At 32.6% G+C, this 20,307-nt stretch overlaps 1 protein-coding gene across 1 annotated transcript in view; it reads left to right on the top strand.

Moving 5' to 3' along the window:
• Nucleotides 1-14,685, top strand: part of LOC129222445 (neither inactivation nor afterpotential protein C-like) — a 185,312-nt gene extending 170,627 nt beyond the window's left edge. Inside the window, exons 19-21 of the mRNA XM_054856958.1 lie at nt 2,230-2,477; nt 7,996-8,107; nt 14,291-14,685. Of these exons, the coding sequence (XP_054712933.1) occupies nt 2,230-2,477; nt 7,996-8,107; nt 14,291-14,419 (489 nt within the window). The 3' untranslated portion in view covers nt 14,420-14,685. The remainder of the gene's footprint in view (nt 1-2,229; nt 2,478-7,995; nt 8,108-14,290) is intronic.
• Nucleotides 14,686-20,307: the final 5,622 nt, after the last annotated feature.

The following is a 20,307-nucleotide window of genomic DNA, read 5'->3' as shown; positions in this document are numbered from 1 at the left end:
ATTCCAACTGAAGGGGTTAAAGACGAATTAATGAAAAGTTTCTTTTTGCACTAACTTTATACTTTGTTTCATGTCTCAGGGATTATTCACATAGTGTTTGATTTTAAAAAGTGATTCTGACGCCTTAGGTGTTGTTCTCAGAATGCTTTCTTTAAAAAGCTACAAAGGCAGACCGCCCGAACAGTGACTCATATTTTGGACCATTTAGTTGAAATCCTAACTCTGTAATCTCTCCGGCTGCCCTTCTGCAAGAGGAACTTAGCAATTTTAACCGAATGAATAAATCCGGTTTTTAAAGTGAGTTTTTCTTAAAAACATACTAATCGGGAATTGTTTGTTTGTTTTTTGCCGAGAGGGGGGGGAATTCTTGAAAAATGACACCTTACTTATACAACAAAGCCATAAAACACGCGTTATACTACGCAATAACTATTTGAAGAACATAGAAGACTTCAACATTGTACAGCGTGTCCCCGTTTAAACTGCTTGACTTCTGTTTTCTCAATTGTTAGTCCTAGATGCATACCTCAGATCGGAAAAGGGATCAAAATAAGATGCAGAGTAAGGATATGAAAATTTGAAGCGTAAAATAATTCAGTGAAAAGCTACGAAATCTAACTTTTTATTCGAACCCTAGGTCCCTTAACTTATATTTAGGGAATTAATTTTCATTGAAAAAGAATTTCAACACAAAACGTTCGACATTTGTACGACAAATTTTCCCCGAGATATGAAACGCTGCGGTTTATGACTTACACCACTTTACACTCGCGGTCAATTGCACCTTTTGAGGGGAAATAGAGCGACTAACAATCGTTTAAATTATATGTGTGCACGTAGAGATGTAAAATTTCCAAAAATTTTGAAGTGGTGGAAAAAAACTGGTTTTTTACCGGTTTTTTCCGGAAAAAATGGAAAAATTGATTTTTTTGTGAATAAAAATAGGGTTTAATAGCTCTGTGTTCCTGGGAACATATAAAGGGTTAAGCATCAAAAAATATGCAATCCACACATCTTCTGTTTCTGCTTGACCGAAATACACATAAAGGTAAGTTTAATTAGAAAAAAAAACGGAAAAAACGTTTTTTTCCGACTGTTTTCATCTCTATGTGCACAGAAAGTGGTTTTTCGAATTGCATGAACTTTTTCCGTGTGTTTTTACGTAGCAAACCTAAATTTTTGCATTTACGTTTCAGTAACAAAGAAATATATAAATAATTTTGTTTTCTTAAACCCGACAGTAGTTTTGAAAAGGCAATAGGTTCCAATCTCATCTTCTGCACGATCCCTACTAATTTTGAACTCGATTATCTTCTTGAATTCCGGTCGCAAATGTTTCAAATTTTTGTGTGTTGGTATTATTTTGCAATGGATATTATTTCCCTAAATGCAATGTAAGGCACTTGGAGGCCAGGTAGAAAGCTAGATTTTGTATTTTTTCACTTTTTTTCCCGCTTCAAACTTTTCGTATCCTAACTCTGCATTTCATTTTGACCATTTTTGCTATTAAAGGGTGTCCCAAAATTAACGCAAGATTTGATTTTGTTGCCATTTGTGCAAAATAGTGTTAGCATCTCTGAAAAAAAAAACAATTGATAGCTGAGAGGTTAGGGTTTAAAAAAATTGAGCGTTATACGATACAATAACGCGCTATCATTATTGAACAATTGTTTCAAAAATAATGAAAGTTGAGGCTGGTCAAGCAGTTACTGTTATTGGCGCTCGGTATCGCAACACGGTAATGCACGGGTGGTTGTGGGCTTGTTGACATAGACCTTTGAATTCAAATAACCCCATAAGAAGAAATTTAAAAATGTTAAATCACACGATCTAGGGTGCCAATTCTGATCACCGAAATGAGAGAGTACGCGACCAGGAAATGCCTTATGCAGTCATTGAAATGTTTCACTCTCTCTAGCTGTATGGTACAATAACACCCCATTTTTACTAACCCTAAACTCTCAACTGTCAAATTGTTCTTTTTTCATGGCTGCCAACAATTTATGGAAAAAATGGTGGCAAATTCAAATCTTGCGTTAATTTTGGGACACTTTTTAGAAGTGTGCATCTAGGTTACGAAAATAGAGGTCTCGCAAGCTAAACGGGGGCAGGCTGTATTGCTTAGAGTGCACTTTATTTATAATTTTACTAGGATTTTTAAAGTCATGAAATCAAAACAATACTATACACAACATTTACTAAAGCTTAATTTATATTACAAAATTTCAGTTGGACGAAGAAAGAAAACCTTTGCCTGGAGAAGTTCTGATTACACTTCCAAAACTTCTGGAAGTCATGACAGAAGATTTCCCCCATGTTGTGGTGTGCATGTTGCCAACGCTGAGTTCCAGAGAGGACATCAGGTTCGAACCCCAGTGCATCGTTAAACAAGTTCGTGCTTTTAACTTGCTAGAGACGATTCTTATACGTCAGCAAGGATTTGCTCGTAGACTATCTTTCTCCGAATTTCTCAACAGGTAAATATTCCAGGAAAAAATGCCGTTTTGAATCCATTAATTCAGAAATTCAAAAACCGAAGATAAATCAAGTTTCTCCAAAATTCTTGATGAGTCATTTGAAATATTATCAATGTTCCTTTTGAAACTTATGTTCAATTTTTCGTTATTTCTTCACATTGTTTAAAGCAGTAAGATTTTTTTCTGTCTATTTTAAAGATAGTGATTTTGAGAATTTTGTTCATTGGTTCTTTTATCTTTAATCTTTTAAGTTTTACTATTAAACTAAAAGAGCCACAAAATCATTTTTACAAGAAAAATATTTTCATTAAAAATATTTTTTTTTTTTCTAGTATTAACTACACGTAAAATATTTTTCACTATTTTATTTATCACCCATTATTACTATTTTTTAATTTATTGTTCACTGGTGGTACCCGCACGGCTTTGCCCCTAATAGAAAAATAAAAGGTCTTTTGGTTCGCCTGTATATTTACAAATAATGTATGGCGAATTTTCTCGCCAATTGGCTTGTGCCCATGTTACGGTTCACGTAACGATAATTTCGTAATTTACTCGTCCATCTTATGAGAATTTTGTTCTTAAAATTGGAATAGAAAAAGAACCACATTGAATTTTCGAAAAAACGCTTCGAGGTGCACACCCCCATGCTACAAACTAACTTTGTGCCAAATTTCATGAAAATCGGCCGAACGGTCTAGGCGTTATGCGCGTCACCGAGATCCTGACAGACGGAGGGACTTTCAGCTTTATTATTAGTAAAGAAATAAGAATGGTATTTTTCGCTTTATTCTGCATGCATTAGTTCTATCTCTATAATAACATATTTTAAACTTATATTGACTTTTCTTGGAGAAAGGTAGGGCAGCATCATGCACTTTAGCTTTTCCATTTTACAAATCTATTGAATGCCACACGTAAGTTCATTCCGTTATGACAACACCAGTTATGGGTCAATTGTCAAAATTAGGGATCTCAATCGGGGGAGGGGGGTATTTTTTCTTTATTTTTATTATTTTTAATTTTCTATTCATATTTGCATGAACTTCAATTGTAAAGAGTTGTAACAGACTTGACAAAAATGTATTTAAAAAAAAGCTACTTTTAGCTCTTAAACATCTTTTTATTGGTAGGCTCAAATATATTCCTTTTTTAAGGCGATTTTGACACTAGACATTACGGGATCTAGTAATTAGTTTAATGTCGGATAAATAAAAGAATGTGTAAACGGGAAGTGATGACAAATCATCACGTTTGAAAAAGTTAACAAATTACTTTAGATAAAATCAACATTTAATAACTCTTTAATTTTTACAAAAAAAATCATCTTCATTAAGAGCCATTGTCTGTAAGGATCAGGCAGGTTGTGATTGTTGACATTTTTAATTTTTCTTATTTTCACATATGTTGTTCCTTATCATGAATGTAATGTTTGTGCAAAATATGAACTTTGTCTGCCTTACCGTTTTTGGGGAATTAAATTTTTAAATTTAGGGGGCGTGGCACATTTTTGCGTGTTTTCCAAATTTGCAGATTTTAAAGTTCTTGTTGCTTTAAGCGCCGCTATAATGACATAGATTTTTAAATTCTATACTATTATATGGTCTTCTTAGATACTATTACAGCTGTCAAATCGGTGTCACTAGGAGGGCGACGGCCACAAACTCCGTTTAAAAATGACCTAAAATGAATTTTTTTACTACATTTAATGCCAATTTTCTCAAAGCGCCTTCATGATGACACCAACGTTTTTACATAAATTCCTAGCTACACTTGCATACATCAAAAATATGTAATAAAATTGGTGTCACTATAAGAACGCTAGAAGATATTGGAATTTTTATGTGATAAATTTCACAAAAAAGCAAATGTTTAAAATCTAACTACTACTCTCGCCCTCATAGCAGATATCTGAAACTAATTAAGTTTGATAACCAACATGTTCGTCTAACATATGAAATAAAAAAATCGGTGTCACTCCTATTACTTTCGAAAATATAATCATTCGAAATTAGTATGTTATGGATTTATTTTAAAAAAGACTTTTCTAATTCGAATGGCTTTTTGCACTGTTTGTTTTAAACTTTAATATAAAATTACAGTAATGACACCTAAAATAATATGTTTCTAATGCTTTTTATAAAAAAAACTTGATAAAAAGCTTTAGAAACACAGTAAATCGATGTAGGTACAGATGGACGTATTGTGCAATGTGCATTATGGCTAAAATATTCGTACTAATATTCATATTTTTTCAACCATACTCATTTTTTATCTGTTATTTATATTAAAAATGCAACTATTTATAACATAATGTCTTAAATAGTGATGAACATAATGTATTATATAGCGAGCATTCAGAATCTGAAACATAATTTGAGGATGACGTAGACTAAAACAAAGGAAACATAAACTAGTATGTTGTGGCCATCACGAAACTTTCTTCTATATTTTTCTTTTCTTTTTCTGATCCCTCCCCATGCTTGATGAGGAAGCAATATTCCCAACAAAAACAAAATTACACATGCAAAAACTTGAACAATGTCTGAATTATTGCAAAAGCAAAGCAAAGAGCGAAAATTGAAAGTTATTTTAAAAGCCTTTCTTGAATTAATTACAAACATTTGTTTGTTAACAAACACAGGATGGCAACAATTAAAAATTTTAAATCATTGAGATAATTTTTCCGATCATTTCCATACAATTAAAATCACGAGAAATACGCAGACGACAGTCTATTACGATTTATCTTTCTTATTGTTGCAATTATAAAGCTATTTTTATTCACAAAAAAAAAAAAAAAAAAATCAACACCTCTTGGAGCGATTGGCGTCAAAATTGAACCAAAGCCGGTTTACATATGGATTCACATATATTCCAAATTTCAACCAGAACGTAGCATTACTTTTTGAGATAGGGCACTCACAATGGAAAAAAAGAACGGGTGATTGCGCTACCCCCCTTTTTAGCTGTTGACACCAAAATAAAATCAGCTCCTATACCCACTAAGGGCTACTTGCCGATAAATTTTTCTTTCATTCCGTTCATTATTTCTTGAGATACAGCAGTCACAATTGACGACAAAAAACGTTCTATAGCTAAACCCCCGTTTGAGTTATTGACACCAAAATTGAATCAGCACCTGTTCCTGTTAATGGCAACATATGGACCAAATTTTGTTTTATTCCGCCAGTTACTTCCTGAGGAATAGCAAGCACGCGTAACTCAAAAAACGTCCCTTTGCTCCACCCCCCCCCCCCTTGGAGGAATTCGCGCCAAAAACCAATGGGCACAAGTTCACATAGCGACACATATGTGTACCAAATTTCGTTCGATTTTATGGGGTAGTTTTTGCTGTAGAGCGGCCACAAAAAACTGGTCACACCCAGACGTGACACACATACACACATACGCACACACATACACAGACACACACACAGACAGACAGACATTTTCCAAAAATAGTCGAAATGGACTCAGCACACCTCAAAACGTTCGAATCCGTCAAAATTCGAAATTCGAAAATTTGCACGAATCCAATACTTTCTTCTATATATTAGATATAGAAGAAAGTAAAAATCAAATCACCCAGTTTCGGAAAGACGGTCATTTCTTATTGATATCTGGTAATTTTGTAGCACTAAAGCTTGGGAAAACATGGTATCCCGGAGAAATAGTAGAAGTTGACCATTTGCAAGTAAAGGTCCAATGCATGGCAAGAAGGTTCGGAATAAATAAATTTATTTGACAGGAAAAAAAGGCGAGTATTGGTATGATAATCTAAACATATTATGCACAACAGATCCACCTGGTACCTATGTCAAAACGAGCATTTTCTATTTAAGATAAAGACGCTCTTACTGCCCAAAATTGTTTATGTTAAACGTTGCTTCTTTGTAATAAATTAAAAATAAATATGGTCAAAACACTATCTGGGTGTGATAAGATTAAATTAACAAAACACATAATTAAACAAATAAAATAAATTTAAAAAAATAATAATAAATGAAAAAAAATGCGCCACAACGTACTAACTTCGAATGATTATATTTCCAAAAGTAGTAGGAGTTACACTAATTTTATTAGTTCAAATGTTAGACAAACGTGTTGGTTATCAAACTTAATTAGTTTCAGATCTCTGCTATGAGGGGGCTAGTTGTATTCAGATTAGCAAATGGTCAACTTCTATTTATCCGGGATACCATGTTTTCCCAAGCTTTAGTGCTACAAAATTACCAGATATCAATAAGAAATGACCATCTTTCTGAAACTGGGTGATTTGATTTTTTTATGTTTTAGTCTACGTCATCCTCAAATTATGTTTCAGATTCTGAATGCTCGCTATAAAATACATTATGTTCATCACTATTTAAGACATTATGTTATAAATAGTTGCATTTTTAATATAAATAACAGATAAAAAATTAGTATGGTTGAAAAAATATGAATATTAGTACGACTATTTTTAGCCATAATGCACATTGCACAATACGTCCATCTGTACCTACATCGATTTACTGTGTTTCTAATGCTTTTTATCAAGCTTTTTTTATAAAAAGCATTAGAAACATATTAGTTTAGGTGTCATTACTGTAATTTTATATTAAAGTTTAAAACAAACAGTGCAAAAAGCCATTCGAATTAGAAAAGTCTTTTTTTAAAAAACTCCATAACATACTAATTTCGAATGATTATATTTCCGAAAGTAATAGGAGTGACACCGATTTTTTTATTTCATATGTTGGACGAACATGTTAGTTATCAAACTTAATTAGTTTCAGATCTCTGCTATGAGGGCGAGAGTAGTAGTTAGATTTTAAACATTTGCATTTTTGTGAAATTTATCACATAAAAATTCCAATATCTTCTGGCGTCCTTATAGTGACACCAATTTTATTACATATTTTTGATGTATGCAAGTGTAGCTAGGAATTTATGTAAAAACGTTGGTGTCATCATGAAGGCGCTTTGAGAAAATTGGCATTAAATGTAGTAAAAAATTCATTTTCGGTCGTTTTTTAAACGGAGTTTGTGGCCGTCGCCCTCCTAGTGACACCGATTTGACAGCTGTAATAGTATCTAAGAAGACCATATAATAGAATAAAATTTAAAAATCTATGTCATTATAGTGGCGCTTAAAGCAACAAGAATTTTAAAATCTGCAAATTTGGAAAACACGCAAAAATGTGCCACGCCCCTAAATTTAAAAATTTAATTTCCCAAAAACGGTAAGGCAGACAAAGCTCATATTATGCACAAACATTACATTCATGATAAGGAACAACATATGTGAAAATAAGAAAAATTAAAAATGTCAACAATCACAAATGCCGTAAACTGCCTGATTCTTACAGACAATGGCTCTTAAATTCATTAAATATTGGCTCAGTTCTTGGGTCCTCCCCCCTCCCTTCCTTTTTTTCTAATGTTCAGTGATTTTTTCAAAGTAGAAAGCAAATTACTAAAATAAATCAAGACATGCGTAAATATTTAAAATAATTAAACAATTTCATTTCAGGTACAAATACTTAGCATTCGACTTCGATGAAGAAGTGGAGCTTAGCAAGCAGAATTGCCAACTGCTTCTGATTCGGTTGAAAATGGATGGTTACAAGATGGGAAAGAACAAAGTAATAACTTTTTATAATAACAACATGATTTCCTGCAGTTTTCACTCATAGTTCTTAAAGCGTTTTACTCAAATACGTAGTACCGAATTAAACTTAAAAGCCAACTCCTTAACTTTCAGCGATAGAAAATTACCTTTTACTCCAATTTAAAGTCATATCCCCATTACTGGCAATTTTAATGTGATTCAATAGTTTACTCTTTAAATATCACCAAAAGTGGCCAAATTGAAACAGATTTTTAAAAAAAAGTTCTAAAAAATTTGTCGCCAAGTTGGCGACAAAACTTGGCGACCAAAATGGCGATATATCGCCAAGTGTCCGCCAAATCATAAGACCACTTGAGTTTACATCGAAATTGACAATGATTTCCCCCAAAAAGGGGCAAAAGACCCCTTTGGAAACACATGAATGCAACCAAAAGGGAAGGTGCACAACTAGACCCCACTAGGAGTCTACGTACCATATTTCAACTTTCTAGGACTTACCGTTTTTGAGTTATGCGACATACCATACGCACATCCACACATATGCACATACATACATACATACATACATACGTACATACAGACGTCACGAGAAAATTCGTTGTAATTAACTCGGGAATCGTCGTTACGGGTATTTCGGGTGTCTATACGTTCTTAGGCACTTATCCACGTCTGGTCGAGTCGAAAAAAAAACTCAATGTTCATTCGGGGGTGAGCAAAGTGGAAATTAAGGTCGATTTTTGAGTGAAAATTTTTTCGCGAATACAATACTTCCTTTTTTTGTAAAAGGAAGTAAAAATCAGTTTGCTTCATTTACGAAGTTTCAGTTTCTTTTTATACTCTAATGTGATAGTACGAAGTTGACTCTTAAAAGTCAAATGTTTATTTGCTTAGAATCAATACAACCACGTTTCTCAGTCAGGCCAACTAGAGAGTAAATTAGCCTAGGCCGGAAAAAACGTGTATGTCATCCTTGTGGGGGCCCGGCGACAAACCAGACGTCTAGCCCGATTTGGCTATCGATGCCCTTGGTTTCAGTAGTTAAAATTTTAAAGAATGAAATCTTCAGTGAGGTGTATCAAACTAATCGAACTCCGTTATCATAATCGTTGTGACGTCAGAAGCTACTGACGTCATTGGGAAAACATTCTCTGGACAGAGCAGATTGGAACGAACTCCGGAGATGTGTACATTGGCGACACGCTCTGTATTGTATATAGTATTATGTATTGTATATAGTATTATGTATAGTAAATGTAACAATTAGAATAGTAAAGTCTAGTACTATAATGTCTGAATGATCAACAACCTATTACATGTTCCCGCGAGCATAGCTTCCATAAAAGGAGCTAACTTTTTTTTTCATGATTTTTTTGTTTCTTTACTGGATAAGTCAGTTTACGAATCATTCTGTGTAGTTGTAATTTTTAACGGATTTTATCAGATGCTACATCAGTTAAAGCATCTAAGTGGATCTGATTATTTTACAGAGAAAAAAATATTAAATGTTCAGTAGTTTGGAAAGTTGAAAGAATATTGAACATTTAGAAATGTCAGAAAATATTTTTTATCCGAATTCCATCTTTTGCCATTTCGTGCACAGCACTTCTGCAAAGCTCCTTGGAGATTAGAAGACGAAACCCCCTTCACTCTGCCCTCCACTAAACTTCTAGTTGTTGAAAGGCCTCGCTGAAAAAGAATAAACCTACGAACGAAACAAAAAATATTTTGAATCGATTAATACCATATATATATAGGTTGCACACATCTTTACAATTATTGCCCGTCCATTGAGTTTTCTTCAGTTGAGGGGTCCGGGACACAAAAATCGTCAACTTTTGCATCTATTTTTAATCATTTAAAAAACTTCTCCGTTTTTTTCTGCTTAAAATGACGTTTGAATCTTGTTTCTATCTTAATTAGAACGAAAGATATAATTATTATTGCTGCAATAATTTAATTAATTTTATTTTTAACTTTAATAACTTTAAACGCGTTTTTTTTTTTTTTTTTTTTTTTTTCATGACGCAATTTTTCCCGTTTTTTACATTCAAACTCTTATAACTCAAGAAATGATAAAGGTAAAATATTGAAATTTGGAGCATATCTTTTTTAAACAGTTTTCTTTAATTTTTATTTGGAAAATTAAAAAAAAAAAAAACGTTTACTGCAAAAAATGTATCTTATAGTTTCTCGAAATATTTCTTCACATATTTTCTATTTTTTATTAAATTTATATTTTCTAAATTGATGAATAAAAATCATCAATTAGATATTTGTGCATATTTTTTTTAAAAAAAAATTTGAAAAATGACCAAGAATATTTTGAATTTTAGCAATGTAAAGCAACCCCAGTTTTTTTTTTCTTTTTTTTTTTAAGAAATTAAATTTGAAAAAAAAAATTAATATTTATGTTACGATTTTGCTTATTTAATAAATGCTGAATCAGTGTGAAAATTTTCAAAACTATATATAACTATATATATATATATATATATATATTTTTTTTTTTTTTTCCCCAAAATGTGTCCCAGACCCCTTAACATTTCCCTGTTATAGCAAACAAAAAAAATCTAGTATCAACTAACAATCTTTTTATTATTATTGTTAATGTGCACCGATCTATTGTTTTATGTAATTCTAACCATAAGCAAAAATTTAAAATCTCGCATGATTAAAACGGAATTTTGGCTATCATTTAAAGATACTAAATACACTCAAACCTGTTTTTTTTTTTTTTTTTTTTTTTTTTTTTTGTGCAACGTAAATTTTACACAAATTGGACTCAAATGACTTGCCTATCTTTAAAACGAGTAAATAATAGTGTAATTTTTAGCAAATTTTTTTCATGCGATTTTTTTTTAATGCCGTCCTTATCCATAGCACATAAACAGGTTTGAGTGTACGTCGTAATTAACAGCTAATAAGTATCTTGAATTTAATATTTAGTTTAAAAGTTTACTCTAGAAGGATGTATATTTTAGTAACGCACTTAATTCGGGAAAATGAACTGTCGGTGCGAATGTCGGTTGAAAAAAATAAATTTGATCGACTACTTAACATACTGTAACGATCTTAAAAGCTTCAAAAAGGTAGAAAACATCTTGAGTTTATAAAAGATTTTTTTTTTTTTTTTGAATTTTTGTAAAAATGCAATAAAGACTGAAGTCGTGAAATTAATAGGACTAATTAAAAAAAAGTATAACAGACAAATTTTAAGGGTAGGAGTTAAGAATTTCGCGGTAAATTACAATAAAACTGTTCCCTTGGCTGATAGGTTGTCGTTCATCCGGTGAGTTTCTTTCAGACGTTTTGAATGATATGTGGCTTATCTATATAAAAATTCTTTCGGTTTAAATTGTTTTGTACAGAAATTTTACTTAACACGGTCTTAACATCCTCATATATATAATAGCGAATGATCGAGTAACGCTGACGTCATCAACAATGAAACTCTTGCCACGGCATGATAATTTGATAATACTTTTTGGAAATGTTTGACACGAAGGGAAATGCTTAATTTCGGCAAGGCTGAACTGGATCCGGCAACTTATTAACTGTTTTTCTTGAAAATCCTTCATTTTAGGAGAATGAAGAAACGAAAAAGTGGTCCACAATGAAAGTTATTTACTGGAGTTTAGGGTTAATCCATGGGAGTGAGGGTTAAAATTTCAACTATCAAAATATCACCAAACATGCAATTTATTCGTGCAAATGTAGAAACAGTTTTCACCCGGGAGACTTTCTAATTTTAAGATAAATTAAAAACTTGCTTTTTTTCAACCTAATTCACAATTAAGTTCCTTTCATATTGTGGATTACGTTGTTGATTAAATTCGTATATGCTTAATAATAGTGTCAAGAACCTATATTTATTGCCTTCGTTTATAAATATCTAATAACAGTTGAAAATGAGGTTTTATTTGTCATATATAAATTAGGAATTGAACTTTTGAGAAATGTATTTAAGTAACAACTAAATACAAACTAGTATTCCTATAAGTCCTATTTACATATAGCATCAATATTGTCTCAATAAAGAGAATGCATAGAAGATAAATTTCTATTGCTTTTGAATGTATTACCTGTAAAATTCAGTAGTACAGGTTGTCCGAAAAGTCCTTGACGCATTTTAGAAATTCATTAAAAAAATAACAAATTGTCGTATGAATATGCGGTTTGTACTATGATACTTCTCAAGTTTAAGAACTTTTTATGACATTGTATAACAAGGGATAGGAAAAAAGAAAAAAAGTGAAATAAAAATTTACATTGACGGCTGTATCGTCACAGTACGAAAAACAAACGTCATGTGAGGTGTTTAATCATTTTATTAAGCAGAAAGCAGCAACTTTCATTACCAGAGTTTAATGTGTGCACCATTTGTTGACATGGGGTGAACTTGAAAACCCACCATATTAACTCACCAAAAAAAAAATAACTTTAAGTAGTTAGCTTTATTGTAACAGTAGGAAAACAAATGTCATGTGAGGTGTTTAATCATTTTATTCAGCAGAAAGCAACAACTTTCATTACCAGAGTTCAGTGTGTGCACCATTTCTTGACATAAGGTGAACTTGAAAACCTTCCAAAAAGAAATAACTTTAAGTAGTTAGCTTTATTGTAACAGTAGGAAAACAAATGTCATGTGAGGTGTTTCATCTTTTTATTGAGCAGAAAGCAACAACTTTCATTACCAGAGTTTAATGTGTGCACCATTTGTTGACATGGGGTGAATTTGAAAACCCACCATATTAACTCCCCCCAAAAAAATAACTTTAAGTAGTTAGCTTTATTGTAACAGTAGGAAACCAAATGTCATGTGAGGTGGATATCATTTTATTAAGCAGAAAGCAACAACTTTCATTACCAGAGTTTAATGTGTGCACCATTTGTTGACATAGGATGAACCTTAAAACCCACCATATTAACTCGCCAAAAAAAATTAACTTTAAGTAATTAGCTTTATTGTAACAGTAGGAAAACAAATGTCGTGTGAGGTGGATATCATTTTATTAAACAGAAATCAATAGCTTTCATTACTAGAGTACAATGTGAGTGCCGTTTGTGGACATGGGTACTGTTTACTTGTTATCCAAATTACTACCGTTAAGGGGTCACAGTACCTTTCAAAAAAAAATTTTGTAACTCAAGTAAATTTTATATTTCTTTGAAACCATAACATGCATACTTATTTCGTAATCAATAATTTATTTTCAAAATTTAAAAATATTGCCTACTTTTTTTAAAAATTCAAAAAATTGAGGAAAATTTCAATTTTTTAAAATCCCTAAGGCTTTTTTATTTTTGCACTAATTAAAAAAAAGTTTTTTGCTAAACGATCACTACAATCATCTCTAAAAATCTGTGCATTCATTTGTTTATGAGTTGATTAAAAAAAATTCTGTGATTAATTGTGTAAAAAATCAACCTTTTTCTTCAAAAAAAATTTGGTTTTTAAAAATTTAACATGCTCTATACATTTGAGTAATTTATAAAATGCTTATCCAGTGCACAGTTTTGTCAAATATGTTATCCCAATTGCAAAAAGTATTACTTTAAAGCTGTATCTTTCATAGAAAAAAAACCTAGCGATTCTAATGACATGAAAACACAAAAAAACCATCATCGAGAAAAAGCAATTTAAAGTTTTTCTTTTGCATAAAAACACATAGCGAGCATGGCCTAAAACCACTCATAACTTTTTAACTATTGGAACTAAAGCAATGAAACTTTTCCCCTGTGTTCAGAATAGTTTTTAGTTTTGAAATAAGCAATAAAATTTTTTTTTGATCGTTTCATCATTTTTGAGGTACTGTAACCCCTTAACTTGGGCACCGTTTAAATGTGGTTCGAGTAGCAAACAGTGCACACATAGAACTCGGGTAATGAAAGGTATTGCTTTCTGCTTAACAAGGTGATTAAACACCTCACATGACGGTTGGTTTTCGTACTGTCACGATACAGCCGTCAGTGTAAATTTTTATTTCAATTTTTTTTTTCTTCTTTTCGCTTTTTTTGCGATGTCATAAAAAATTATTGAACCTGTAAAGTTTTTAGGCGAAAACCGCATATCCATACGACAATTTGTTGCTTTACTGTGAATTTTTAAAATGTGTCAAGGACTTTTCTGACACCCTGTATTTTCAAAATACTTTATATATATTACTGACATAGGTTTTCATGCTTTACCCCTCAGGTGTTTCTGAAATATTATACAGAAGAATATCTTTCTCGATTGTATGAAACTCATGTGAAGAAGATAGTCAAAATCCAAGCCATGGTCCGAAGATTCATCGTCAAATCTAAACAGAAAGAAATATCGTAGATCTTATACATAGAACAAAGACTTTTCGAGTAATATTTCTTATTCGCAATCACATACATAGAATCAACAGTATTATGTCTTAGAAAAAATGTTAATTTCATGAAAGTGCTCAAACTGTGTTTCAATCTAAAAATGAAAATAGTAACTTAAGTGTAATAATAATCTTGAGGCTTACGAACTTATATTTTTGTAGAATTTTAGATTTGTTTTACTTAAAATAGTGCTGAAATATTTGGAAATATTTTTCAAGAAATAAAGCTTTTGTAAACAAGAAACATTTTGTTGATTTTAAGGTACCATGACCATTAGCATCAGCATCCCAGAGACCCCGTACCTTCCAATTTTCTTGAATTAAGGGGAGTCAGTATCCTAAATACTTTCAAATTTTCGATTTTTTGATTTTTATTTATTCTGAAACTAAATTTCAATACCTTTTTGATGATACAAACTTCTTGATCGTGCTCATATTAGAAGTAAGTTAAAAAATGCTTTAAAAAAATGTAAACCTATTTTGATGAGGTATGATTTTCCCCTTTAAATTGCAATATCTCGAAACGGTATTTTTGAAACTAAATGTTCCTTTTCCTCAGAAACTAAATTGTGTTAGGCTTCAAAATTTTTACCTCCTACTCCATACATTTCATTGCATATACTGAAGTAATTTTTTCTCATATTAGAAAAATATTTTTTATAGAGTTGATTTCGTGTTGAAAAGTGACATTTTTTGGGGAAAAAAAAATACAGTGACTTACACATTAGAATTTAAAAAAAAAAAAATAATAAGCTTTCTTTCTGTAAAATTTTACTTCAGTATAGAGAAAAGTCTACTTAAGGTACAGAAAAATTTCATAACTGTATCTTTAATAGATTTTCAGAAAAAAGGTACATGAACCTGCGCAATATAACATTGACGGTATAGGGGGTACTGACTCCCCTTAATTGTTTTGAAATGGGTCTCTGGAAAATTTATATATACAGAACAAAATACATTTTTTTTTACAATGAACGATTTTGAAGGCGGCATAAAATTAGTTTGATGGCATAACATTACTTTGCGTACTTTACAGATTGAAGAAAAATAAGTTTTCAGCCTCAAATTTGTAGCAAAATAGAAATGTTTACTATATAAGGCCTATTCCATTTTTTCCCTGACGGTGAAGGAAAATATCTAAACCATTCCAAGAGCAAAAAAAGTTCACTCATTGCTCATCCACCTGAAAATTTTATTTTATTGATGTTCTTTTTTTTTTTCTAAAGTAGAAATGTCTTTGAAAATCAATGTTCCAGCTTTTTCCCATTACAATACATTATTCGGTGGAAACATCAGAAGTGGAAAAATATCTTTGATATTTACGAACGTAAAAAAATTGGAATCTGCTATTAATGTCTTAAATCTTTTATCGCTTTTACTTAGATTTTTGGATTTATTTTCTCCAGTGACGTTTATTTCTTTTAGTTTACTGGTTTTACAATTTTTTCATCTCGCGCTGTCCACTTTCATTGAATAACAACAAACTGACAACCCGATCCATTTTCAAGAGTGACATAAACGGGAGAAAAAACTTAGCAAGGCAATTTTTTCGTAAAGTGATGTTGCTATTTTTTTTTTTAACTTGGAGATCAAAAGCGTTAAAATATTTTAAGTGCTACATTTATAGTTTTTGACAGATTAAGAAACATTTTTCTTGACATCTGATGATAAAATATGTCCATACTTGCTAAATACTTTTCACTAATCGGACTATTGTTTGATACAGCTTCAAACAATTACACTGAAGTATACAAATGACTCATTTTCTCCGCTCGAGAATGTTAAACCAAATTTGAGTTTTTCTCTTTAACTCCTACAGCAACGAAATTCAACAACTTAATTTAAAAGATTACTTTTATCTTCTTTATCTTCTTTACTAATAATAAAGCTAAAAGTCTCTCTATCCGGAGGATGTCTGGATGTCTGTAGGATGTCTGTGACGCTCATAGCGTCTAGACCGTTCGGCCGATTTTCATGAAATTTGGCAAAGTTAGTTTGTAGCATGGGGGTGGCGATTCGAAGCGATTTTTCGAAAATTCGATGTGGTTCTTTTTCTATTCCAATTTTAAGAACAAAAATATCATAAGATGGACGAGTAAATTGCGAAATTATCATAACGTTGAACCGTAACATGGGCACAAGCCAATTGGCGAGATACGAAATTATCATAACGTGGAACCGTAACATGGATCCCACAAAAAACATTCTGTAAAAAACTAGCCAAGTCTCGATGGAGCTGCTTGTTTATCTCTAAAAAGTAGTGAAATCTAGACAAAGTCATGACAAGTCTAAGGTTCCTTACTGCGATTTCTTTATTATTATAGTTAATGTTCTGTGACTTGGCCGTTAAACATTCTTTATACGTCTGGCGAAAGATTGGTGCAATGGTGTCATGGAGCACCTGGTTTTATACCCTTGTGTACCCTTTAACGGCCAAGTCACACAACATTAACTATAATAATAAAGAAATCGCAGTAAGAAACCTTAGACTTGTCATGACTTTGTCTAGATTTCACTACTTTTTAGAGATAAACAAGCAGCTCCATCGAGACTTGGCTAGTTTTTTACAGAATGTTTTTGGTGGGATTTCACTTCTTTTTGTAGAAACATTTAATTTGTGTAATGTTCGAGTAGACTAAAGTTAGGCTAGATTAAATTAGAAGATGTGTCCCACTACGCTGGACTTTAGCAATGACAGTCGATTTTTTTATGTACCAATAGTAGAAGGGGCATTACCATATCTCTAATACACCTGAGGGTTCTTCATTAGATACTTCAGCTTTCGATTTTTGACATCAAATGAAGCGGCCCGCCAAGTTGAATATTTTTTATAAAGGCGTTATGTCGATCTCGAATAGTTTGGTTGGGCTCTTGTGTTTTCTAATCAGGGTCACTCGAGATCTTCAATTAGCCTAGTTTTTATAGTTTTCCCTTTATGTGGCCATCAAACCCTAACTCTGTACCAAATTTCACCTCTCTGAGTTTATGGGAAGTACTAGTTCTATTTTGATGATCATGAGTGAGTGAGTGTCATAAATGCGAAACTTTGCTTTCGCTTAACTTCGGAACTAAATGACCTACAGGCTTGAAATTTCGGATTTTAAGTATGTGATTATAGCTTACTGGATGACGAAAATTTCTGCGTTCTAGTCTCACCAGAAGGTTCTCAAATAGGGGCCCGAAAATGCGGCGAAATGGTTCCAGTAAAGATGGTACGGCAGTGTTTGCTTCGCGCTCGACTTGGCGGGGGCACTGCCGTGCCCCCAAATACGAGCCAATTGGCGAGAAAATTCACCATACATTATTTGTAAATACACAGGCGAACCAAAAGACCTTTTATTTTTTCTATTACGGGCAAAGCCGTGCGGGTACCACTAGTATTCCATAAAAGTGGATCACAAATAGGATTATGTATGAAAAAAAAATTCCACGCATTAATAAAATAAAAGTGACCACCATAACGGCAAATGTGAAGAATTTGATGTTAAATAAATTTGGCTTCTAAAGTGCAGAAAAACTTCAAACTGTTTTGAAGCCACGGATGCAAATGACGATGTTTTTTGAACCCCACGTTCCTCAAAAATAATACAGTAAAACCTGTAAAGTTGACCGCCTTTGTAAACTGACCACATGTCTAAGTTGGCCGCTTTTGTCAGGAACGGAATTAGTCCTATCTTGTATAATGAAGGAAAACCTCTGTAACTTGACCACCTCTCTATCTTGACCCCTTGTCTATCTTGACCACTAATATACACCAGCTTTGGTTTGGAGTATTGTAAAAAGCCCTTTGTAAGTTGACCACTAGGCAAAAGCATTAGCTTGTACTAAAAGTTTCTAAAGTACTAAAAAAAAAGTTTTTATTATTGCCCTCTATGAGTTGACCACCTGTCTAAGTTGACCACCAAAGTACTGCATCGCAAGTGATCAACTTACACAGGTTTTACTGTAACAAGAAAGAGACAATAAGACAGTTCAAATTAATTAATCAACTTCTCTGGTAAAGTAGAGAAATATAAAAATTACAAAGCAAGCATGTATAAGTTATGATGCTTTTTTTTTCACGAATCCGTTTTTTACGATCACTCGGTTATAACGAACAAATACCACGATCCCTTCGCTCTCGTTATAAGCAAGTTTGACTCTGTATTGAGTCATTGTATTTATCTTAAGTTACAATACATATTTTTAGGACATTTAACAATATCCTAACGATTTCAAAAGATGTCCTTAAGTACTTTATAAAGACCTAAAACAAACATTGTCACCGTAATTCAAATATAATGTCAAGTTAAAATTTGATGTAAAATTATTTGTACAATCCAAATGTATTATGACACAATAATCTTTTGAAGTGTTCAAAAATTCTCTCGGTTCTTGAGTCAGTTACTTTTTGTAATATATCACGTGTTCTAATTGTTCTGCAAATTTCTGAAAGAACTCATCCTATGCAGTATTTGCAGGCATTGATATGCTGCTAAACTCGGAAGATGCGACGATTCTTCAAAGTGTGAGTAAGATATTCCCAAATTTATAATTTATTTTCTTTTAAAATTCGAACAAAAAGAACAAATTAGAATATTGGAAAAACCTTTTTGAGGTGCAACCAAACTTTTGTATTTCTGGACAAAACGTGCATCTGGTCTGGAGATGACCGAAAAACACCAACACACAAATACTCCTTGGTTTCATTTGTTGGATATGTAGATAGCTACATTTAGGGCAGATTCAATTGTGACACTATTGTGTTCGATTCAATCGAATTCTATCTATCGGTAGCATAGCGAGAAATTTCCATTTGGGTGGGGCAAAGGAAATTTTTCTCTTCACTATTGGTAGAGACAGGTGATCGTGTTGGATTCGATCGAATTCTGTTAGAGTTGAATGAGTCCCTTAGGCACTCTCCCCCTTTGAACACTATTGTGAAGTCACTACTCCACCCCCTTCCCTACCCCGTATCCGTATGTAGTCAATAGACTCGTTTTTTTAAAAATTTTATAATGGGGTCAAAGTATGCCTGTTCGGTGCATACTTAAAAACAACAAAAGCAACAAAACCACTTCCACATATCGAAAAACCATTGATTTCTTAAAGCCAGAAAGTCTATTGCCCCTCCTATATGATAGGTCTGGTGACCAATAGAAGTAGTTCAATCAAAAAATCATAATCTCTACTAGAAATAAAGCTGAAAGTCTCTCTGTCTGGATGTCAGGATGTCTGGATGTTTGGACCTCTGTGACGCGCATAGCGCCTAGACCGTTCGGCCGATTTTCATGAAATTTGGCACAAAGTTAGTTTGTAGCATGGGGGTGTGGACCTCGAAGCGATTTTTCGAAAATTCGATGCGGTTCTTTTTCTATTCCAATTTTAAGAACAAAAATATCATAAGATGGACGAGTAAATTACGAAATTATCATAACGTGGAATTGTAACATGGGCACAAGCAAATTGGCGATATACGAAATTATCATAGCGTGGAACCGTAACATGGGTACAAGCCAATTGGCGAGAAAATTCACCATACATTATTTGTAAATATACGGGCGAACCTAAAGACCTTTTAATTTTTCTATTACGAGCAAAACCGTGTGGGTACCACTAGTTATAAATTAAAGCTTGTTAAGATAGCAGAAACTGAATTTTAAATAAAAGTATAAAAAAGTTCGGCAGAGTTTTGGGTATGAAATTTGAGCAAATCATAGTTTTATTTCACCAGCCGCCCGCTTTATCTGTCTGCAGAGGAGTCTAACCTGATTGCGATGGGGTAATCCCGGGTTTGAATCCCGTGTCGGGCATGGATGTACTTTCTCTCTCCTGTCCTTATCCTTCCGTTGTATGAATGTGTTGGTGTGTTATAAAT

Source organism: Uloborus diversus, chromosome 5 (assembly GCF_026930045.1).
Source record: "Uloborus diversus isolate 005 chromosome 5, Udiv.v.3.1, whole genome shotgun sequence".
NCBI classification, from domain to species: Eukaryota; Metazoa; Arthropoda; class Arachnida; order Araneae; family Uloboridae; genus Uloborus; species Uloborus diversus.
This window is presented reverse-complemented; position numbering and strand designations above follow the sequence as displayed.